Source organism: Porites lutea, chromosome 5 (genome assembly GCF_958299795.1).
Source record: "Porites lutea chromosome 5, jaPorLute2.1, whole genome shotgun sequence".
In the NCBI taxonomy this organism is placed as follows: Eukaryota; Metazoa; Cnidaria; class Anthozoa; order Scleractinia; family Poritidae; genus Porites; species Porites lutea.
Window position 1 is genome coordinate 36,124,080 of NC_133205.1, and position 24,707 is coordinate 36,148,786.

At 38.6% G+C, this 24,707-nt stretch overlaps 1 protein-coding gene across 4 annotated transcripts; it reads right to left on the reverse strand.

Moving 5' to 3' along the window:
* Positions 1 to 697: 697 nt before the first annotated feature.
* LOC140937750 (uncharacterized) lies at positions 698 to 24,282 on the reverse strand. 4 transcript variants are annotated; one of them, XM_073387315.1, is made up of 32 exons: positions 23,812 to 24,282; positions 21,976 to 22,063; positions 21,046 to 21,120; positions 20,254 to 20,318; positions 19,915 to 19,947; positions 19,120 to 19,194; positions 17,985 to 18,044; positions 17,488 to 17,576; positions 16,675 to 16,786; positions 15,871 to 15,966; positions 15,417 to 15,490; positions 14,819 to 14,873; positions 14,268 to 14,363; positions 13,657 to 13,752; positions 13,094 to 13,189; positions 12,771 to 12,827; positions 12,423 to 12,518; positions 11,435 to 11,524; positions 10,867 to 10,932; positions 10,076 to 10,156; positions 9,685 to 9,722; positions 8,641 to 8,713; positions 7,825 to 7,891; positions 7,640 to 7,710; positions 6,970 to 6,993; positions 5,518 to 5,577; positions 5,054 to 5,113; positions 3,909 to 4,030; positions 3,431 to 3,479; positions 2,774 to 2,860; positions 1,901 to 1,943; positions 700 to 1,045 (listed from the first exon to the last, which is right to left on the reverse strand). In XM_073387315.1, exons 1-31 carry the CDS (start codon positions 24,103 to 24,105, stop codon positions 1,929 to 1,931), a joined length of 2,460 nt encoding a protein of 819 aa, XP_073243416.1. In that variant the 5' UTR covers positions 24,106 to 24,282; the 3' UTR covers positions 700 to 1,045; positions 1,901 to 1,928. The 4 variants fall into 4 exon arrangements, with proteins under 4 accessions (XP_073243418.1, XP_073243416.1, XP_073243417.1 ...); XM_073387317.1 differs by lacking the exon at positions 15,871 to 15,966 and having other exon boundaries at positions 698 to 1,045; XM_073387316.1 differs by lacking the exon at positions 10,867 to 10,932 and having other exon boundaries at positions 701 to 1,045.
* Between the last annotated feature and the right edge of the window lie 425 nt (positions 24,283 to 24,707).

Below are 24,707 nucleotides of genomic sequence, written 5' to 3' on the forward strand. Positions count from 1 at the left end.
TTCCAAGGATAGGACTTCCTCGTCACCATATTAAAAATACCTCCTAACCTTGTCTTATCAATTGAAAATTTGTTTACCTCTTAATGAAAATATTGTTTGAATTGTACAATCTGTCATCCTTAACATTCCCAAAAAAAAAACCAAAAATTCCAATTTCATTTTAAAGTATTGCGCTAAAAAGTATGCCCAATTTAATAGAACTGCCGAAGTGCTTTGTTTTGAATGACCAGACCGAGATTCTTTGCATCGTATTAAGAGAGTGTGCTGGGGTTGCCAAAAACAAAGTTATTAGCTGAAACACGACCCCTTTTAAAAGGTGTAAGAATACAATACTAGTTTGTTTTTTGTTTGTTTGTTTGTTTGTTTTTGTTGTTGTTGTTTTGATGTATTTTTTTTTCTAAATTGTTAGAATTAAATAGAGTGCTATCATCAGCATGCTACCCATGCTGGATTTCCGCCGCTCTTTAGGTTCCAAACTTGTTCCTTTCCGGAACAGCGGCTGGTAATCGAGCCCACCTGCTGCCTTTGTAGTAAGAGACTGTTTAACAATACAGTTAAAACCTGCACATAAGAACCTCACGATTAATAACGTATTGGGCTACGATTTAAGCATTTCACCAGTTGAGGCCAAAATCTACCACCGGTTCTTATTTGAGATAACGGGAAACAACAACGACGACGACAACAGGTACAAAGAAAGTAACAACACAAAAATCCAAAGGTCCTTAAGGGAGTTTGTTTGCTTGGAGTCTGTGTAACAAGTTTATTATTATCAAGAAAGAAACCGCACCCATATTAATTTAGAGGACAGGCCATTCGGCTCTTATTAACGTAAGAACATTAACGTAAGAATAGATTTAGGAACTTAAATAGCCTACTTTCTCAGTAGATGCCCAATATAAGAGAAACTTTTAGGCTAAATTGGGTAAACGTAGGTCTTATATGCAGGTTTTTACTGTATGCGATCAAAAAGGGCTTTATCTGAGGTCAGTAACGTCAAGCCATGTATTAAGGTCGGCAGAAGGAACACAGCATGCTGTTGGATCTGCAAAAGGAGGAATTCGCAGTGAGCTTTATAACAGTGCATTTTCCTTTACTCCAGGTAAGCAGTTTGAAAACATAAAACATTGAAAAGCAACGCCAACAACAAATCTCCGTTGTATGACCTCTCACCAGTCCTTCACTCATTCGTCAGGTATTATTAGTGAGATTTAGGGCGCTTTCCATTTGTCAGAACTGGCCGGCCGGACCATTGCCGGACCAGTCAGTTAGCAAATGAAATCGGCTTTTTCCAAAGGGTTTTTGCTGAAAACCCATCTCCTTCGTGAATACTATTTAGAATTTGACTGATGTAGTTGGATAGTTTTAATTAAAAGTGAAATTCTAATTACGATGGGAATGATTTGGCGGGTCAGTTCTGACAAATGGAAAGCGCCCTTAGAATCACGTAAACGCCTAATTGTACCACGTGACTAAGTTTCAGTTTACTAGCCATCTACTGTTTACTTTATCTACCAAAAAATAAGTATTTTTATGTCAGTCTCATCCATAAGGATTGTTTTTGACAGCTTTTACCTGCTCATCTCTTAATTTGAGAAATTGCGCACTTGAATCTCGCGTTTGCCGTAAACGTGAATCTAAATCTCTCCATTACGCACCACGCCTGGACTTAAGCATAACTTGGAAATGATTTATTGTGTTACAATAAAATTGGCTTTAACTCTTGAGACCTATCCTCTGAATAACCAATATTACTAAAATGCTCAGTATCACTTTTGGAGCTTAAAAGGATTTAAACCAGACACCATAAACCATCACCATCCATGTTAAGTAAACAAATGTTGTGGAACAAAAAAACATTGTTATTTCAATAATCGAGATCTACTCTTCCTGTACTCACCACTGAGAAGAATGCTATTTTCCTACATCTAATCAAGTGGTAGCTAAAAAGACAACAGAAATGGGCTGGTAAAGGCCCCGTCCACACAAATCCGGACATTTTTGAAACCACATTAAAAAAAAACGAACAGGCGACGGATGAATGATTGGAGTCACTGGTTTCGTGTGGACGGAAGGCAGAATCGTGTTTATATAATAAAAACAATATGTGCGGTTTAAAAAACATTGGGATTCCTGTGGATGCACCTTCGTCCGGCGCGACCTCTCGCGAATTCGTCGCTCGCTCCTCGCTCACTCGCTTAGGAACTCGTGAGGTCCACAGGTAGAAAGTCTAGCGTGCAAGAAGCCGGAAGTAAGGAGTACGTAATCAAATTGACCAATCAGAACATATAGTAATAGATTACATCTAACTTTGACTAAAGCGGCGAACACGTCGAAACACATACATCTTCAAGACACGATTACGGTACCTTTACTAAGCCAAAATAGCTTAGAAACTAATGCAGCGCGGTGAAGAGGAAATTTTACACCTTTATCTTTTGTTTAACAAGTAAATAAACCAACAAAAGAAACTAGAGCGATTTCTTTATCTTAGAAAATACCAATGATATCTGAGCTTCAATAGCATTTAACAAAACACCGTCATCCTAAACAAACTCAAACAGTGTGCAAGGAGGAAAGCAGTACTCACACGAATGACTTGCGCACACTTTAAATGAAAAAAAATGGCGGAGAAAACTTCGAATCATTTGGAGGTTTAGTCTGTTAGTCAGTCTAACCTGCTTTCTGCTTTGAGATGCGATCATAAACAACTAAAGTAAATAAAACAAGGCGTACTTTTGAGCTGACCAAAAAACTCGCTTTTGACACTTACTTTCCACTCCACTGCCTCATTGACGCATGTTAGCTCTTTGGGCGTGAATCTCAGTAAATGACCAATCACATTAATCAACTGGCGAGACTGGAAATGAAAGAATAAAACTGAGCAGAGTAATATAACACCAATTAAGGGCGCCACAAAGTGCTGTCCTACAGACTGCGGCAGCCCAGTGAACTTCAATTGGATGAGCGCTGGTCTGCCGAGCGGGAAAGGGCCGCTGGATCAAACCCCGGCCGGACCAACACTCAGGGTCTCTTAATAAATGAGGAGAAGTGCTGCCTTTGTAATGACACCTGCAAACGATCAGACGGTACGTTCTAGGCTTTCAGGACATGACGATAAACCTTTGGTTCCGTCTCATAACCCTTACACATATAGTATAAGTAAATTCTGTCGAACGTTAAAAAACGCACACACTGTTCGCAGAGTGTGGTGGTCTATCTCAAATTCAAAATCACATTATCCTCATTACTTCTGTTCATTACTTGTAAACTGTATCACAAGCAGTCGGCAAAATCCCTCAGCCAGTGTTGTAAATTTTATCTCTTGAAAGCGTTGAAGAAAGTGGATAGTAAGATACTTACAATTTGCGATTAACAGAACAGAGATTCTGGACTTCTTAAAAATTCCACAGAAGAAAACTAAGATTACCTGCTTGTTTGAGCTGCACATATACTTCAAAACGACATGTTTTAAGTATCTTCATGTGAATTAAGGTGAGCAAACTGAGCAAAACGTACTGGTTTAGTCAGTGTCTTATCCATCAATTATCTATCAATTGCGTTATCCATTAACAAAAGTCTACCAACATTTTTATTTGATTGATTGATTGATTCTTTCGTTCAATCATTGATAAAAAATTGGAAGCTTGATCGAATACTTAACTACGTGAGGAAAAAGTCTTTTTAACCGACGGATCACCCAACAAAAAAAACAAATCCGAACTGTCTGTATGGTTTACGGGACATTTTAAAAGGAAGCCCCTCTGGCGCACTAATTATGTCGCCAATAAAAAGCACCCACCGGCAATGATGCCTGGATCCCTATGTTATGCTATAACAGTACAATGTACCAAGGTAACACTTAAGTGACCCAAATGCTTGAAATAACAATCAACATCAAAGGATACTTAAAATTGGTTTCGAGATAATCATATCTTTCTCTTTCTTCATCGCTATGGACCGTGACGTCACCATTAGGTGTGCCAGGACTTCTTCTCTCTGTACCCTCACCCTCAGGGGCTGTCATTTTCTGGAAAAGATTGACAGGTTTTAAATAAATATATGAAATAAATAACTAGTCAATGGTACCGCATCCACTACGTGAATCCCCGTCTACCATTCCCGATCGAGTTCAGGGCTCGAATTAACGCTCGCAAACTTGCAAAATGCGAGTGATTTTGATAATCTGCGAGTAACAAAAATATCCACTAGTAAACGTTTGCCAGTTGGAGTCATCCATGTCTCCCAAACATTTGGAGAAAGATGTTCGAACGCAAGAAGGAAACAGTAAGTTATTTCCTCGTCCGTTTACCGGCAAATGAGTTTCCGGTGGTTTCGAGATATCGATTTTACTGATAATTCGTGTTGAATTCAAAGGGAAAGAATTTACTTGTGGTCTCACCAACTTGCTAGTGGAAAAAAATCTCACTCGCAAACCTTTGCAAGTGCACTAAAAAGTTAACTTCGAGCCCTGGAGTTGGAATCTGGAAATACTGGTTTTGGATCAAGAGATTTCAAATAAAAAAATTAAATAAACAACCATTTAGTAGAAGTGTATCCACTACATTAATCCCCGTCTACCATTCCCGATCAAACAGGAACTTGGAAATGCTAGTATTTGGATGAATACATGATGTCTAAAGCTAAAGTAAAAAGGGCAACAAAAAGTGCAACTTGTTTCCAACATTGCCGCCAAACTAGTTGCAAAGCGATATCGCGCGTTTTACCACCCACGAATCAAACCAGTCCTAGTCTTCTGTAGCTCAGTGGTAGGGCGGCATCATGCCGTCTACCACTGAGCTACAGAAGACTAGACTAGCTACAGAGACTAGTAACCAGAAGGTCATGCGTTCGACTCCTGTTACGAGAACTCGAATTTTTTCTTCTGAGCCGCCTGTGTCACTGACTGAAAAATCGTCTTTCTCATGTATTCACCAGGCTCAAAATTCACCTTCACATCTCTATCATGGCACAGGTTTGACAAAACGTGAAAAGCCGGCAAACACGCCAAGAAACAACCTTAATATGTTAATAACAACAAACGAACCCTTACCAGTTCCCGCTGAAAAGCCTTCTTCAATTCGATTATTTTAGCTTGAAGAAGTTTTATTTTCTGTGGAGAAATATACGAAACATGACTAGATATCATAACGTACAGGGAATTCAACATGGATAGGCCCTTTGCAGCTTTCCATTCACGTCGTACAAAAAGACCATGTTGGGACGTAAAAGTCGCACTGGGGCAAGACCAACAAAAAGTATACATAATTTTAAATGGTCACTTCTTTTGTTTGTCTTGTCTCAGTGCGACTTTTGCGTCCCAACATAGCGGTTTTGTACCACGTGAATGGAAATCTGCTAAGGGCCTATTAAGACGACACAGTCTCTACCCAGGCTGCATATTAGCAACAACAGAAAAAAATGATAGAGAAGAGTTGAAAAGCTGAAAAAGAGACTGAAAGGAAATTCAAAGATTACATTTTGAAATCTAACAGACTCTTGGAGCAATCATGTTACCTTATCCTTGTCCTCAAGATCTGTTTCAAGTCGACTGTTATCTTTTCTAAGGTCACGCAGCTGTTGAGAAACGAAATATGGTAACTAATTTACTCTATCGAATCTTTTTTAATAAAACCAAATTCATCCTCTGCCACTGTAAAAAGAGAAACCTGTAGTTAAAAAAATAACCGGGCGATTGGTTGATTGAATGATTGTTTGACTGATTCATTGATTGACTGACTGACTGATTGATTGGTCTTGTGACACATTCACTAAATTCTTAGCCTGCGTAGCTGGCAACAGCGGAGCCGCAGAGCATAGCGAGACTCATCCCCATTCTTCTCATAGTTCCATGTATAAATCTAGCAATTTGTATGTTGTGGTTCAATTTTTTCCTCGGTTAAATTTCCTTTTCCTTTGTTTCAAACTCATAATCATATACAGTGAAACCTCTTTTAAGCAGACCGCCAATTAAGCGGACACTAAGCCGGATCCCGAAATTAACGTCTTATATTTCCCTTTATAACTAACCCCTATTCAGTGGACACCTCTATTAAGCGGACGCGGACACTAATTAAGCGGACACCGGACTGAATTGACAATAGTAGTATTGGATTACGTCCTTCAAATGCGAACTGTAGTCGATTAATGAGGATAGATCAATAAATTTAGCTGTCAATAAACTGTAGATTAGACTGATACCCGGCCGTATGATTGTCATCCGCCATCAAAGTTCACCTAAAAGTTCTTTGGAACTTTATCACAAACATTCCGCAATTTTTACAAACTCTATTAAACGGACACCCTCTATTAAGCGGACACTTGGGAAGGTCCTGAAGGTGTCCGCTTAATAGAGGTTTCACTGTATTACGGTTTTACCGTACCCAAACTCAGAGGAAAATAATTTTTAAACCAAGGATAAAATTAAACAAACCACAGCATGTATGTCAAATCACTTTAACTGTGTCATCGTGATAACGGCCTACGCTTGAAGGGGTAAAAAATAGACCCTTGCGCGATCGATTTTTTCGGCAACTTCTAACATGGAAAGGTTAGTGTAAATCCGTCGACACCACTACAAAGAGCGCCTTGAACTAAACTTGCCAAGTTTGAAAGTGATACGTCTTAAATGAGCGAAGATATACCTCAGCAAAGTTGCGGAAATTTACAGACGTTTGCATATTTATGCCCCCCATCATACAAACGTCAGTAAAATTTCGCGACTTTGAGAAGCGATATCTTCGTTAGTTTTCAACAAATCACTTTCAAACTTGGCAAACTTTCTTGCAGCTACTTAAAGGTGCTCTTTCCAGAGTTGACAGTTTTTCCCTAACTTGTCCATGACAAAAGTTAAAAAGAAAACGTGGAAAGGTCTATTTACAGGAGACTGACCTCAATTCGATGACCTTACTGAGTAAATTGCTGGATAATTATCATAGAGAGGATTATGGAACAATTAAAGAGACAAACCTCATTCTCATCCAGTTGAAGCATCTAACAGCAAGAGAAAAAGGAACCAGTGCCGCGTTAGGGAATTAATAAAGTTTACGATAATTACTGAGCATTTAGATATCTGTAAAGATGTACGTGACAGACTCTTATACTCAAATAGCCAAGGACAGCTAAGTAGAACAGGTGAATAGACTTTCCACCGTTTTTTCCAACTTTTTTCATCGGCAAGTCAGGGAAAATCCGTCGACTCTGCTGGAAAGAGCGTCTTCAGATTAGTGAAATTGCCAATTTTGAAAGTGATTGGTTGAAAAGTAACATAAGAGATAGCTCCTAAGAGTCGCGAAATTTTACAGACATTTGTATGGTCGGGGGTTACAAACTTGCCCCCCCCCCCCCCCCTTTTCCCCCACCCGGTATAATCTTCTGTAAATTTTCGCTATATCTTGGCTCGCTTTAGACCTATCACTTTCAAACTTGGCAAGTTTACTAATATTAAGACGCCCTTTCCAGTGGTGTCGAAGGATTTTCGCTACCTGGTCCATGTCAAAAGTTGAAAAAACCGTGGAAGGGTCAATTCCTTGCAAAGTTTAAAAAAGTCCCATCCGCACTGCAGAAGAAAGAAGGGAGAGAAAACAAACAAATCCAGAAACATTGTGCAAAAACCTAGATGAGTCAACTGATACTTTACCTCTCTTTCTTGGAGTTGCTCTTCCAGTTCTTTAATTCTTATCTTTAAATTTGAAATCACCTTTTGGGAGTCTTATAAAGGGAAATATATAGTAATCAGATAAGGCAAATACCAACAATAACATCACTATATGGTAAATGTTTTGCGATAAAACGCAAACTGTGTGATAAATAACAGCTTCTTACCTCTGTTTTCTGAAAAATAAATTCTATCATTTGCTATGAATCTGTTATTTTCTTCATACTGTCTTATCTAAGGAGAAAACAAAAGTGCATTTTTGTTTCTATTTTCAACCTTGCTTTCCCACGTATATTCGATTATACCTAAGCACAAGACAAGAAAAATGGCTTGTAAGTCGTAATGACATACAGTACAATCCCGGGACTAAGAACCTACATTTTCCCAAGTTGGCCTAAACAGTTTATTTAGTCTATTTCGCTTATTCCTTATATTTTATCTGAACGCCACTGTATTGCAGTTGGAGAGATAAGACACATATCTCCCAAAGAGGATCCTCAATGTTGACTTTCCTTATTTGCACAAGGATACAGAATTTTTTGTTATAAATTTTAGAAAAAAAATTTTTTTTAGGCTAAACAGGTTCTTGTAAAGAGGGGGCCTAAATGGCAAAGTTTAGCCTAACAGGTTCTTAAAAGCCAGGTTCTTAGTTGGGGGTTTTTACTGTAATAATCTTTTCCTACGATAATAAATTGGCAGCATGGAAATGGAGAAGCGAAACGAAATTGTGTTGCACGCAATAAAAGCGGCATCCATTTAACTCATAAAAATTCAAAACAGAATTGCAAGGAACTCTCTGAAGGGAAAATAGATTGGGCTTAACTATCGCTCTTTTAATAATGTGTGAAAAACGAAATCCAGTTGAGACTATATTTCCAATACTTTATCGCCAATTTTCGAGGCTCTGACGATGGTATTATATTTATACAAATATCCAGGCTATGATATTTATAGGAAGTTCGACAGTCAGTGAGTTAACCAACTTTAGTTGTTGAACGATTTAGTAATTCCTCCTTCTCTGCAACTGCTTGTCTCAGGTCGGCAATCGTCTTTTCCCTGCGAGAACAAAGAAGGAGCCCGCCTTAACAATAATACTTCAATTATGAAACTTTAAGCAACTATAGCAACTTCCCACGCGGAATGCTTGAACCTGTAAAAGTCTATCAGAGATCGAATTTAGTGCTAGAGCAAGCCATCTTGCAACTACCGTTTTTCCATCCTGCCTAATTTTTAATTTGCCTTGCCTCTGCATTTTAGTTGAATACCGGCGGCAATACAACGATCCTTCAATCGATACCGTAAACTATCGCTTATAAGCCCTGGTCTTAATCATCTTCGTAACTAAGGGGTTTTAGGACGGCTTATAAACGGAGGGGCTTATATCCGAGGGGGGCTTATAACCGGAGGGGCTTATATCCGAGGGGGGCTTATAAACGGAGGGGCTTATATCCGAGCGGGGCTTATAAACGGAGGGGCTTATATCCGACGGGGGCTTATAAACGGAGGAGGGGCTTATATCCGACGGGGGCTTATAAACGGAGGAGGGGCTTATATCCGAGGGGGGCTTATATCCGAGGAAGGCTTATAACCGGAGGGGTTATCTCTGAGGGGGGCTTATAACCGAAAAGGCAAAAGGGCTTTGAAACAAGCTTTACCGGTGCTGATCAAAATACGTTTTGCACTTAATGGAATTTAATTAATAAGCTTCAAAACGTCATAATAAATCGAATTCATTTTGATACAAGCTATAGGGGGGCTTTCAATAGGATGTATTTTTTTTGTTTACAGGTAGATGGGCCAATAAAAGGCGCGGGGCGGGGGACTTTAAAATCTACCGACGATGATATGCACTTGTTAGTGACAGACAATTTCTTCGTGAACTGATGTAGCTCGGTAGCGATAATTTTGTTTCATTCTAAAGCCCCTAGTTTACAACAAGTCTATTTATCTTGAAGGACTAATCGTTCCGCGAGAGCAGAAAGAAACAAGGAATGATGAATACCCCATGAACTTATCGACAATTTTACCTTTGTTTGAGAACATCTTCCGCATACTGGTAACGGGCCTGTTAACGATAAATTAAGGAGGCATATAAGATCAGAATATTTAGTAACAAAAACTTGCTTGTACAGACACTGATTACTGACAAAAAAAGTAACTCTTCTGATTCAGCCGTTGCAATGAAAAGCATTTCCACAAAACATCCAAATAAGTGAAGTGTAGTCTGCGAGTAGTCTCTCTTTTTTCTTCAGATTTAGTGAGGGGAGTGAACGCGTCGACGAGGGCGGTAGCCCGAGAAGAAAAAAAAGCAACTCGCGCCTTCAGTCACGCGCGTGGTCATTTGCGTGTCTAGCGCGTTTTGCTCAACGAACCAAGAAAAAAGAGAGAAGACTGCTCGTAGTCTGAGTGAAGTGTTACCTTAGTGCTACTTAGTTCTTGTTTGAGGTTTTCCACAGCTTCAGGGCTCAGATTACTTGTAAAATGAGAGGGCGAATCAAGCTGTGATTTGGAGAGAACAAAAAAAGTTGTCTTACGAGTTTGCGCACGGAAAAGATCTAGCCTTACGTTCACAGTAATTCTTAATTTTAGAGGTAAGCATAAATTTAACGTTTAAGGTTTAGAAAAGATATACGAATTACCTGTTCAGCTAATAGAGTAAAACAAGTAATTTAGGTGGACTTATTTACACAATAACTGATTTCATCACCTCTAAAGCCAAATATCAATTTTAAAATATTAACAATTTCACATTTTTTGAGTGTGTATTTCCTGGCCAAATCCTGTTTATTCAGTATTCTTCCGGATAAGCACTGGTTTCCGATTGACTGGGATTTACCTATTAATCTGACTTCAGAGGAGGTGACGTCCAGAATGAGTAAAATCAACGTCAGCCTCAGCTGGTGTACGTTCTCAACTCAGGGATTGGGTAGGAAGAGGAGGTGGTGATGGGGGGGGGGGGGGGGGTGGGGGATTCGAGCTCTCTTTCCCACTATTTCCCACACCTTGAGCCGACAGCTTGCTCGAACGTTAACTACAAGGACATCTTCTTTAAAGAGGGAGTTTTAATAGCTTAAGTGTCAATGTTGGGCATAAGGGGTTCTGGTAAATACAGGCTCTAATTCCTAACGGGTTTTCTGTTAAGCTCTGTTGTATTTAGTGTATTTAGAACATTTAACTTCTATGACGCTTTTTCCAACATTTATTCTCACCTTATTTTCTTTAAAGCAAGTTAAAAGATCATTTTTCTCCTTTAGATTTTCCTCAAATTTTGCGATCTGAAAATATGGTGGTGAAAAGAGCACATGATGCTATAATGTGATAAACACATTAACCAATTAGATACGAAAGTTCAGAGCCATTTATTCCATATATTTTAGCTTAGACCAATTAGCGAGGTTACGTTTCATGGAAGTTTTTAGGTTTAGCTTCAATTTATTAGTCCTGTTAATTTAAATAATACTCTGCTACATTCATTGTTAAAAAAATGATTTACTTCACCCACTGGTGTTTATGGAATTCAAAATTTTCTATATGGTTTAATTTTCTTTAAAACATGTGAGAAGCTTTATACGACTTTGCAAATTATTCATATTTGTTACTAGGATAATCCATCACTTTTCATTCGATAAGTCATAAACAGATAACAGACAAATACACATTCACCAAATTTCCGTGCAACATCTAATAACCAATAAAAAGCCGCCGCAAAGCCACACCAAAGTAAGAAAATAAAGAAGGGATATATCATCAATGAAATCCGTCCCTATTTCAACTTACTTGGCTTTTAAGCTCATTCGTCTCTTTCATGGCGTCCTCCAAACACAGCGAAACATGTCTGTTCTCCTCCGCTTTTGACATTAGTTCGCTCTGCAAATATATACAAGTTTCAGTATTTTAAAAATTTTATGTCTGGCACGAATAACGAAAACACAATACTGACAAGGAATCATAATAATAACGGTACGATTCAATACATTATACGATACATAAAGATTATATCAGGGGTGGTGAGCGAGTACGATTTTCTTACAAGCAAAGACGCCATCAATAGACCTTTTTACCGATACGGCGGCCATATTGAATTAATTCGATTTAAGGAGTATTATAGGATGCTCAGGAGGCATGAGCACATTTCGTTTGTATTTTCGAGCACTTTTCGGGACATTTTTTCTTAACGTTTTCTTAGAACAACATTGTAATGGGAAAAAAGATCCTTGTGCCGTGTTTGGATGTAATAATGATCGCCTTTTTCTCGAGAAATATTCAGTGAAAGACCATATTTCTAATACTAAACTAGAAAAAGGCGATCAACACAAACCAATGGAAAGAACGCAGTACAACGAAATTCAATGTTAAACATTTGAGGAGGCCGAATCACGACATTAAAAAAAACGTGGGGACTGCCACAAAATTTAATGAAACGAAAATAACGCCTCAAGACAATAAAAGAAGCTATGAGTAACACCGTAAATGCAAAAGATGGTACGGACGGCCCAAATGAAGACGATTAAAACTGATGGCAATTGAGATTTTTGAAAACTTCTTAGCCTAAAAGTTCTTTAAAGTTCATCAGAGTTGTCATTTGTAACCCTTGATATTATGCTAAGGAACGCATTGTTTTAGCCCAAGGCTCCCATTCTGTCATTTGCAAGTAATTTCTTAGCTAATGTTAAGTTTAATGGCAAAAAGGACGCCTTAGAAGTAGTAATACAACGAACTAGACAGCCGTAATACACTATAGCAAAGAAGCGCTATGTATCCTGACCTGCAGTTGCTCTTTTTCTTCCTCGAGGTCGGCTATTCGTTGTTTGTAAGAGTCTTCTTGTCTCGAATACTCGTTCTCGAACATTTTCAATTGATCCTTTAAAGCAAAATTTAGAATCGGTAAGCTAAAAAGTGAATATGTCTGTTTTTCGTAAGCTATATCGGAGGAAACCAGCCCTTACTGGTTACAAAAGGAGAGATTCGGTTTGGTTTTCTTCCAAACGTACAAAACAACAACAATAACAAAAAAGTTAGTTTAGTTGAATCAACAAGTTATCAATATCTGACAGGATGTAAAGTTAGAACAGCTTAGTAAATCCCATATCTGGACTTTTATTTCGACTCTTACCAATTTCGTTTGCATTTCAATTTTTTCTCTTTCCCTGGCCGCTTCCAGGAGCCTCACCTATTAAAAGAGAGCCATAAAATAAAGGTACACAAGATTACTATCGTCACATGCATCTCAAGCTTTTGGTGATCGAGGTTGAATGAAAGACAGTCAGAAAAACAAGATCAACCAAAGGATCATATGGAAATACTGATATGTTTAATTTGCTGAGTTAAAATGTTTGCTTCCAATGTTATTAATCTTGTTTAGCTAAACAGCTCCAGTTTTTTCGGGAAGAGAATGAATGGTAAAGTATTTGACGCAAACTGCAACGCCCGGATTACCTGGTCTTCCAAGTGCGCGGTCTGCTCCGCTGAAGAACGTTTTCCAGTCTTAGCATCTTGTTGTATTCTTTCCAATTGCTGCTCGAGCTGAAGATTCTACATAGAACAGCAAAAGAAGATTCATTTATTACCCCATTGTAAATAAGAGTAAGAAGAGGAAGAAGGAGAAGCGTGCTGCTGGAACCGAATAAAAATATCAATCCAAAACCTTCATCCAAACACGATGAAGGAAAATGCAAGGTAGCTTAGGGATCATATTGACTACAAGCAAGCTTTTTCGCTCTGGAAGTTGGAGAGGGAATAACGATATTTTCATGTGCTCGTTTTCATCATTCTGTCACTCAATCACCAGGATATACTTAGTATGGTTACAACTCGTTCCTAAGCGGTTCTGATACAGGGTAAGTGAGTCGGAAGTGTTACATAGACGGCAGAGTTGCCACTTTAAGACTTAATCTAAATAACTATAGCCTAACATCTGCATTAAGACCCACAAAACCCATACACTATGAGTAACCGAAACAAGCTCTCTCTAACAGCAGTAACCATGCAGCAAAACGTACTTTACTTCTCCAGATTTCATAATCCTGATCGTATTTTCTCTTGCATTCTGTTAGCTCTGATTCCTTTCTCTCTAGTCTTTCATTAAGTGTGCTGACCTAAAAAGAAGAATTATCTCTAAATCTGATTGAAACTTGAAACAATTAAAAAGTTTTCACTTTTAGACCCAAAAAATGACCTCAAAATGTTCACTGAAACTCAAGTGGACCCAGGAGCCGCATGCGAGTGGTTAAGACGCAAAATTTGAACACTTTCAAGTCACTTCTATAGATAATGGAAAACTGTCTTTTTCTTAAGTAGTTCGGGCCCCAGTTGTTCAAATGCTGGATAGCACTATCAACGGGATGAATCGTTATCCGGTGGATAAGTATTAGGAAAAGCAATTACGCTATCCGTAGGATAAAGATTTATCCGGTAGTCGGTGATTTATCCGGTGAATAGAGATTTATCCAGTGGATAGTAATTTATCCGGTGGATAGTGATTTATCCGGTGGATAGTGATTTATCGGGGGATAGTGATTTATCCGGTGGATAGCGCTATCAACCTTTTGAACAACCGGGGCCTGATGAATCAACATGTGAGTGGGGAGACTGGGGCTTCATAGGCCCTCACCAGAGATCCAAGTGTGTTGATTCGATCGTTTGAGTTCGTCCTCAACTCGTTAAGTTGATCACGAGATTCCTGAAGACGGCTCTCGAGTTGTTCTCGCTGAAAAATAGAAGTCGAGTTACTTTACTTACGCATTCAATTCTCGTTAAATAACTAACTATATACACGTAACTAACTACTTAAATGATTTCATAAACAGATAATACTTTGGTGGAAGTACACTCACAGATTGGCTCTTTGCTACTAAATCCCACGTCTACTTGGAATTTCAGAAATGTTGGTTTTTGAGGAGAGAGAAAATCCCAGAGTATCCGGGAAAAAAACTCTCAAACCTTTTAAACACATCTCTAACAAAATTAGAGTTAGATTTACCGGCGTTCATTGGTATAGTTGGAAACTAGCTCCTGAAATATTACGACAACAACAGCGTTACAATATTTGTTTAACCGCATGGAATGAACCCTTAACAGCTTTTGAACAACAGTATATAAACACCTGGGCGAGGCAACAACCAAATGAACTTTAAACGCAAAACGTCCCACGCAGACCCGTACCTCTTTTTCCATGGCATTAACTTGATCGCTACCAGAAAGTTTGCTATCCTCGAGTCTAGAAAAGAATATCAAAACAAGTATCAGATCAACTGAGAGTGGTGAGTTTGTCTCTATAAAGTTTGAGAAAGCTATCGGAATCAAATTACTGTCATTTTTCAGTCACATTTCTGACAGATTACCTGGAATGGAACCGATAAAGTAACTAATGCAATACGCTGATTAGAGTCAACGCCTACTGCACATCGCTGGCATACAAGTCAAACCGATGCCAAGCCTGCATGCATTTTCCCGCGCAAAGTCACAGGAACAACTGTCAGCCAAAGTGTTATTTATTCAACTTATCAGGGGCTAGATCAAAAAGACGTCCATTGATGCAGTTCCTGTGACTGCATGCAGGCCTGGCATCGGTTATTATTCAATGCCGTGTCCGGCAGTGGTGGGTTTTGAGGAAAATTTCGGGGAATTTTGAATTTTGGAAAGCGCCTTTCGTTTACGGGAGCCAATGAAAATGACTGCTTTGGTAATAGCACAATGCAGTCAATGCAACAGACGCTGTATATCACACATGAAATGACTGCTTGAGATTCGTCGATCATACCTTCGTTGTAAATCACCCACTCGCTCATTCAACTGAGAAGTTTCGTTATCTTTTTCTTCAAGTTCCTGTGAAACCTTCAATCGCAGGCAAGAGAAAATAAACTGTGTAAGCAAAAAAGTGTATTCTATTTGCTTCACAACTACTTTTTTTAAATGCTCTTCTGATTCTTGAATCTGCCAACGACATTTCCACGAATGCACTTCTATTAGCCTCTCAAGATAATTTCCACTCCACAGTAAGTCGAAAGTTGCAATTGTCAGGAGCAACTTATAATTCTTAACAAAAATTAGGCGCTTCTCTAGACAATCAGAAACTATCTCCATTTGATTCGTACTTTTCCCTTATTGGCTTAGACTATGTTCTGACAACTAAAAACGCAGAAAACTGATACATGACAACTATGGCTAAGAAATAAAGAACAGCTTCTTTTTCTCTAAAAAAATACATCTCGCACCTTATTCTTATAAAGAGAGTGTGTTTGGCGCAGGTTGGCTAGTTGCTCCTCTGTTTGACTGTGATTTTTCTCTGCTCTATCAAGCTGCACTGATTTCTACGGTTTTAAAGACAACATCATGTCAACATTCCTTACAAATCATACCAAACCAGCTACCGTTTGACCAAAAAATTGATAACATCAGCTGAGTTCATGAGGTAAAATTGGCCGACGGTTCCAGACCTGAGTGAATACAAGTGAGCTAAGTTTGTATGGCCACGTAGATGGATTCATAAAGAGACGATTCGAGCGCTACGCCTTTGAACTGAAATGCTCAAGAAGCACTCGATCCTACACTACGAGTAGTCCCCATTTTTCCTCATGGATAGTAGGGCAAGCGAAACGCTAGCGCGCGTGAAAATCACCCCACGCGAGAAAGGTGAGACGCGGCATTTTTCTGTCTCCCCGCCGCGTCTCCCCTTTCCCGCGTGGGGTTATCTTCACGCACGCTTGCTCTACTATCCCTGAGGAAAAATGTGGATTACTCGTAGTGTACTCGATCCTGGAACAAGCCCTGTAGTATCGCTACAATTTAGTCGAGCATTTTGCAAGTTTACTCCAAAGGATTTTCATCAGTAATATCTAAATTTTAATTTATTTCTCGTAAGATCCTCATAAAATTATTGTATTATAACCGAAACCTGCCAGACAAGGAATAGCGTTATCAAGTGCGACTCAGTAAGAGCTTAAGTTGTTATTAATTACTGCATGATGATATACTGTCGACTATGGTTAACAAGGTAGAATGAAAAAATTCCCTCGCACCTTGGTCAGTTCGTTGACAGTGCTAGTTAGCTCGTCTTGCAATGATTTCTTTTCTTTTTCTAATGTTGTTATTCGACTCTGTTGCTGCTTGTCACGTACTTCATACTTCGTTCTGATAAAAATACAACCAAATAAACATACACATAATTAGCCTGCGAGAGCATCCGTTTTTTTCGGCTTTAGTTTCACCCGCGGAGAAAGACCGGAGGCAGGGAAGCGACGACCGGACATACCTCTGCGGTTCGCAGGCTAAGACATAATGAGAGCAAAACAATTAAAATGGTATTTTGATTCATGTTACAGTGTTATTTTTGTTGCTTATGTCCAGCACATCTCAGGAAAATGAGAGAAATCGCATAGTAATCCATACATCTTAACAAACGAAAAATGAAAGAAACGCAGGGTTGGAAAATGAGATCAGCATTGAAAAATCATTTCTGATACTTGATTGTCTTTTTGGGTGGCAGGGGGGAGAACGTGATGGGGAGGGGCTTCTAGGTTTTGCTTTATGCGTGGTTTAAAAATGATGACTTCTTCCAGAGCACACGGCCTTTGAACATCGCCTGGCGCTCGAAAGGAAAGAAGGAAAAACCTAGCCCGCGCGTGAATGCAAAGGGCGCGGGAGAGTGAGAATGGAGTAGAAAGTTTGAGAGGCGCGCGTGATTACGATGGGCACGCGAGAACGTCAAGGGCGCGCATGAACGCGAGGGGCGTGCTTGAACGCGAAGGGAACGGCATGGTAGGGTAAGGGGCAGAACCCTTTCTTTTTTCCCTTCAAACGCTGGCCTGGATTAGAGGGGTACAAATCAATACCTTTCGCGAGCCAAATCATCTAAACGTTCTTGAAGGGACGCCAATTCTTCTTTTTGCTCAAGATAGGATTTGTCCAAGTTTTCGATTTGCTACCACAGAAAACATAAAAACAATTAATACCAACAGTAACCGTACACAAGGGCTAAAAGAGTGAATATTTCGGCCACGATTTAACAGAAAAAGACAGGAAAAACAGAAAAGAAAAGAAAAGCAACGCACAAGTGCCCGTTTGTGATAAAGTATACCCTACCAAAATTATTCCGTACTAACACTATTCTTACGGATAAGGTTTTCCCTTTTGACAGGGGAAAATTCAAGTGTCTTACTGTAGAGGGTTCAACAGCACAAAAGATGTTGAAGTGGGAGTTAAACCTCTTGAAGTTCTTATGTAAGGCTTCGTGAGTTAAAAGCTCTATATCAATACCGCATTCTACTAGGCCAGTTAAGTGAATTTACGGTTTATGGCTTTATATAATCTGATTTATTTCAGTCCCTACCTTGCTTTTCTCAATAATTTCTGCAGCTTTACGAGTAGCATCGGTTTGGTACTGGATGAACTGTTTTAAAGGGTTAAATCACGTACACATTAACTTTTTTATATATATACTTTGAATTCTTTAAGCCATGATTGTTCAACGACACGATTTAAATGACGTTTAAGCCGCATAATGATTATGCTTTTTAACTCGGAAACAGCGCCCGACCTATTGCTTGTTAAGTTTTTTTATCAGCTGCATTTAAATGGTGATTGTAAGTTTTTTCTTTTTTGATGGACGGCAGCAAAAATCTAAACATCATCTGTACAAACGTTAGAAAATACACTTAGGGTTAACAGTATTGATTTTCATCCATTGTTAATTGTTAAAAATGCTTCTCTGCAAAATGGGTTCAAATCATTATTTTTTTTCGACATTATTTATTGAAAAAGAAAGTCAAATTTGAACCTTTTTAACTTTTGTTAGTGACGATTTGTTTTGTGATCACCATCCAACTCAAAATTCTTCGAATAAATACGGTACTTTTAGTTTAATTGGCATGCATAAAAAAGTGGAAAAGAAAAGTTTCTGTGCTTAGCAGGGGAATGATTTCTTCCTGTTTCATGTTTAATTCTCCACGTTGTTACTCAAGATCTATCAGCCACAGGCCATTGATAAGTAACACTTTTACATTAAAAAAGAGTGCAAGACGGCGGGCTTACTAGCAAACTCCTATTAAGGTTGAACAGATATGGGCTTTTTGCAACAAAACGTTGCATAGTATGAAGTAGCTACGCTAGTGAGTAAACAACGCATTTGCCGCTGTAGAAACGAAAAGAAAACTGGGGTGAGTTAACTATCACAAAGAATTCTGGGACTTTTATCAGGAAGAAAGGAAAAAATTGGTCGATAGCTGACCGGCGCAACCCCAGCAACGAGACACACTTCGGCGCCAGCCTCCTCGTTTACAAAGTAGACAACAAAAAAATCGTTCTCCAGCTACTGTATTTGGTACCACGTGATGCTACAAAAGTCCCATCTCCACAGCCCCTTAAGTACATTATAAGTGTTTATTATATCTTTGCCTAATTAGCAAAACTTGAAAGGGTTAAGTGCATTTTAAAGAAACAAACAGGCCATGCTCAAAACAACCTACCAAGGATTTCATCCTTGTGAGTTCTTGTTGCTGGAGTTCGTTTAACTCATTCATGTCTGCATAGCGTGTGCTTTCCTAAATCATCATAATGGTTTAGAATTAATATTACTAGGATTTATCATGTTTAGATGCTTCAAAATTATTTACTAAAAAAGAAATTGTGATCGTCAAGTTTAAGTCTTATTTTCAGATTTAATCAAAACAATAGTTTTAGTGTAACAACAAATACTAACAGTAGAATTTCACTAAACATACTTAATTCAAAATGCTGCTGGAAATTTTGCCGAAAAACGCCTTGAGCCTAGTAAGTTTAGCCATTTTGCGGATACCGTCTGGCCAAATCAGACCAAAACTGCACAAAATGCCCAGTACAAGTCAAGCACTATGCTGAAGGAAAATATTAGCTTTCCTAATTCCAATCTTAAAGCTATGTGCAGCAGGCAAAAAAAATGACACACTGCACTGTCCCTGTCATGATGTCACAAACAGTACAAGGGACATGGGCAGTTCAGGTGTGAACGGATTAAACACCATAAAAAGTCTTAAACTTTTATATTTGTTGTTTTCATTGTTGTTTTTGTTTATGTGTTTTTTTCATATAAGATGTAATAAATTACACTTTATTTATACATTTCAAAAATATCATGCTCAGCCTCATGTATGATTGTTCAGCACTTGCTCTAAAACTCAATTACACCCTTATTTTTAAAGTTTATGGGTAAAATACAATATAATATTTTATGGATAATATTTATAACAATTCTAACAATCAGCCACAATGCACTAAAATCTTACCAATGTTAGGGCCTTGAGTTTAGTTTCAAGTTCCTACAAATTATTTCACAAAATGAAAAGGTTATTCTAACTTATTGTTTTAAATTTATTTCAGTGGAAATTGTCTTTGTAAGAGCTTCATTTTGGTCATTAGTGCCATTAATTATATTTGGCTTAAAATATGCAGAAACTATAAAGACCAAGGTCTCGTTCTTACATAATAATTTGACAAACTGGTCGATAGAGGAATAATGGAGTCCCTTTGAAAAATTCAAACATTTTATAATTCAACCATTATAGGAGTTTGCTAGAAACCACAACATGTGCAGATATCAAAATGTCAACACTTTTAAAAAATACCTGATTCTTTTCATTTAGAGTCTTTTCAAAATCAGCTTGGAGGCTTCTAATTCTTGTACTTTGCTCTGAAACAATACCATATATGGTTAATTAAGGAAACATGATTAAATATATAGATTTAACAATTAGGCCAAAAGCAAAATTCTCGTGGGATCTTTTGAAAAATGCATTTCTGAAGTAATTCAAATTTTGCCGTAAACAAGAAGCAAACTGAACTCCTCCTAAAAAAATGGACCTGAGCCTGTGATTGATTAAAAATTAACCAATAACTGGTCAGCAGATAACTTAAAAATAACATAATGCCTTAGTTAGTTGAATACCTGAGCCAGTGATATAGTCATGTGACACTAGTCAAAAAATACTCTATTTTGACTGCTGTCAATTGAACATAACATGGATGTCCAAATTATCAAGTTAAACACAGATTTTTTATGCTTTGTACTCCAAGCAAGTAAGTGTGACATTTCACATCCACTGACATGAACGGGTGGATGTATGGTGAGACCTACACAGGATTTTGTCGCAACAAACTTTTTTGGCTGCATAGATGGTGCTCTGCTGCACACGCTTTGCCCACACAAGAGCTCCACTTATCACCAACATGTATAATCATTTTTAATTATTACAAACCTTTTGGTTATGTTAATCATAGTAAGTGTGTACATGCAATCTAATGGTTGCTAACTTTGCGACTTAATTATATCCTCAAAAAATCACACTGTCTGAACAGCCCTTCCTCTCCTAAATTATTATTTCCAAGATTCGCAATTTCTTGATAGATAGTATGCATACCTTCCCTTTGCCTCTCAAGAGCACCCTCTAGTGATTCTTTAATTCTTGTTTGCTCTCTAAGAAGACTTGCCATGTCTGAAGTTTTGACCAGCAAAATGACATTAGTCAAACCTTCAAAGAGTACATAAACCACAACCTGAACTGCCGAGATCTGGTGATTGCTTATTGAGGTTCTATCTAAGCTTGCTTACAAGAGGTTGCAATAATTTACTACTGCTTTGATGGGAAATTTAAAATAGAGGGATCACCAGGTGCATGGCTATTGACAAGAAACAAACAATCCCACATGGCGGTTTGACTTCAATTAACTGGGGTATCAAATATGAAAACAGCTTACAAAAAAATGTGTAATGAGCTAGAGGTGTTGGTGATAACATAAAAAATGCATTATAAATAAACCTCTTTCAGCCTATAAAGACAGGGCTGTTGTTAGGAGAGGTCCCTAGCATCTTTTTTTCTTGGTTAACTAGCAAATCATTCTTCATTTTTACATAAAAATTGTATGCTGGATATCACAGGTTCAAAGCACTGAGCACCAAACATTTTGCTTGGAGCACAGCTGTAAAAGAGATGTCCTACTTTGAAGAGATGATTGTAGGGCTAGGTAAATGAGATTCGTCCATTTCATCTAGCATGTTGCCTTCAATATAAACGTTTTTCAAGTAAATCTCATTTAAGGTGTAACAAGTTCAAGTTCAAGTTCAAGTTCAAGTTTATTTTAAACACTTTTGATACAAGCCATAATTAATCCTTGCCCACAAAGAAGTCTATAGCTAATCGAGGCGGGAAGGAAAAGTAAAAACATTACAACAATAGGGTTGAATCATAACAATAACTTTAAACAGATACACGAACATCAACATATTGAATCAACTAGACAGTGAATACATATAACATTCCATTCTATTGCATCATATACATATCATGTACCTGCAATCTTTGCCTCCAGCTTGTAAACTTGCTCCCCTCTCTTTGCCAGCAGATCAAGAATTTCTTCCTTTGATGATCTGCTATTAACCTGGATGTGCAATGAGAAGGAAAACAAAGGAAATCATAACAATATTATACAGTCCTGATAGTTGATACTTGGGTTTACCTAACCATCAGTCCAGCTGCTATTTGGAGAGTGGTTTTGTTCTTTGACAGGTTTGTAGAGAATAATGTGAAAATTTCAAGATGGTTAAATGGTAGTGATGAACTTTACCAAGTTATTCTGCCTTGATTGAGGACAAAGTGGTCAGGTGTTATGCCTACCTTCTCTCATGATATGAAAAACTTGGGTGCCCACCTCAGGGCTGTCATTAAGAGCTGAGGGCCTAGGATTTCCCCTGGCTACTACGAACGTGGGCCCCAGCTACTTTCATAGGAAAATACAAGAAAAATTGAACCAAAAGAAAACCCTGGCTGTTTGATTCCCTTCCTACTTGTTGTATTTACCCAGCAACTTGAATTCTTAGTGACAGCCCTGGCCCATCTTCTATTCAATAACATATGGAGCTTTTTTGAAAAAAATCACGACAGGGGTAGGGCAGCGACCAAAGCTGGAACAATTAAGGCCGAACCAATCACCTGAGGAGAGCTGGAAATCATGCCTACACATGTACTATAGGCATGGATCTAGGACAAATACTGACTGATTTCCTAAACGAGCGCCAAAGATGCAAGTCCCTAGGGGGGTCTGGCGGCATGCTCCCCATGAGAATTTTTTTATTTTAACACCCCAAGTCCCCTTTCCTGGGTTTCTCAGCCATGCATTCAGACAGGATATTGGCCAGTTCCTTCTCCTGGGATGAAGCCTTGCAACTTGGAAAGTTTTTTCTTTTATAAATCTGTTATGAAAAATCTGACCGATTTCCATAAACTAGTAGAAACCGGTGTGGATCCGTGCCTGCACTAGGGGGATTGAAGACCTCAGTGCTTTACAATGCAAGCCTCACAAATGTATGCAAATAGCCAGCACTGATTTGAAGGCATGATGATTTGGACTGTATTTGTATCATAACTCTAGAGCCAAAAAGAACTACACTTCTAAAGTGACTGGCTGAGGCTGTTTTAACAACACCATCCATAAACAACAAACAGAGGGATGCTTATTGTAGACACATATAATTCAATTACTATTTGACAACTCAGTCAGGCAAAACTCATGACTAAACAAATTTAATACCAAATATTGTTTCATTACAAAAGTGCTAAACAGCATAAATTATTTCGTGATAGCGACTGATAATGGATAAAGATCCATTAGTTGAATTCAATTCACAGATAAAATCAACTCTCGTAATTTACGGCCAAACTCTAACAAAGACAACCAATTTACCAACCTTTCATTTATTATTAATGAAATGCAGTTTACTTAGATCAGATCCAGAGTAGAATATCTCGTCTTTTAATACCTTTTTAGTTAGAGTAAGGTTATTCTAATCACTTCATCGCTTTTACCAAACTAATTTTATTCTGGGAGATATGGGTACTGGTATAATGAGCCGGCAACGTGGAAGAATAATTTAATTCAAGTCCATAACGAAGCGCTTTGGTTTGATCAATGATTCGATCCACAAAAGAGCATTTGTTTACTTGCAGTTGAGAGCCTTGAAGCTTCAGCTAATAGTTTCATTCATCTTTTGGATTATTTTAAGTTTACTTCCTTTAAGTTCTAGCTAAAACGTTGGACACGGTGTAGTCAAGGTCACAACGAAACAATGTAGGATATTAAAAAGTCATCAGAGAAAGCAAGATGGAGAGAACACGTTCCCTGATACTAACCGTAAAATTCGAAGAAGACTCAATCGGCGTTCCTGCTGGAGTTGAATTTGATCTGCTCGTGAATGAAGCATGCCTTGATACATTATACCCAGATGAAGCGACACTGCTTTCACTGTAAATAGATTCCCTAGATTCGTACAAGTTACTTGCATTGCTAAGCCTTCGTCTCTCCCACTTATTCTCAGTCCAGCCATTGACTTTAGGTCGCCGAACGCTCGGACTGGAAGGTAAAGGACGACTGGAATCAGAGTTTTGTTCCTCCTCGGCGATCTTCTGCTTGAGTTTTGCAAACATTGAGGATCAATTAGCGACTTTTTAATCGTTGTCGATTCATAACGTGCCGCTCTATTTTGAACGACTTCTCCAACAAGACCTTGTTCCACTTCCGTTTACAGGCCGGTCTTTGTTTACGCATACTCACGTAATCATTGCTGACTAGAATATTGCCGGCGCATGCAAAACCGGAAGTAAAAATACGAAGACACGGGAACAGAACAATCTCGTCCCCAGGATCTTCTCGTTTGCCATTGGGTATTTCACAGCCATAAAATGCGCATGTTAGTCCTTTTAGGTTCTTCACAGACCGCATTGACGAATTTCCCTACCCTTTCATATTTTCTACTTTAATGAAATCCTAGTGTTTCCTATACTTGAAGCTCGAAAAAGGTATGATATCCCTTAACTTAAAGGGCAGAGCATACCCGTAAAGGCCATTATATATAGGGAGTACCTCATCCACAGTATTTGATTGGCATATATCTCAGCGAACGCCTAATATTGTAGCCTGCATAACAGGCGCTTTATGAGCCAAGCGAGGCGAACGCGGCATTTCGCGCGAAGCGCGACACGCGCGAGACGAGGGGAGGAGACTGAAAATAGGTAGGTGGGCGGAAGAG

What these genes read in the sequence shown, in the direction of transcription:
- LOC140937750 (XM_073387315.1), bottom strand. Translation starts at nt 24,105, where the DNA reads ATGTTTGCAAAACTCAAGCAGAAGATCGCCGAGGAGGAACAAAACTCT. An exon ending in ATGAAATCTGGAGAAGTAAA is followed by an intron (nt 13,190 to 13,656) that starts GTACGTTTTGCT and finishes TGTTCTATGTAG; the next exon opens with AATCTTCAGCTCGAGCAGCA. An exon ending in ATCTTGAGGACAAGGATAAG is followed by an intron (nt 5,114 to 5,517) that starts GTAACATGATTG and finishes ATTTCTCCACAG; the next exon opens with AAAATAAAACTTCTTCAAGC.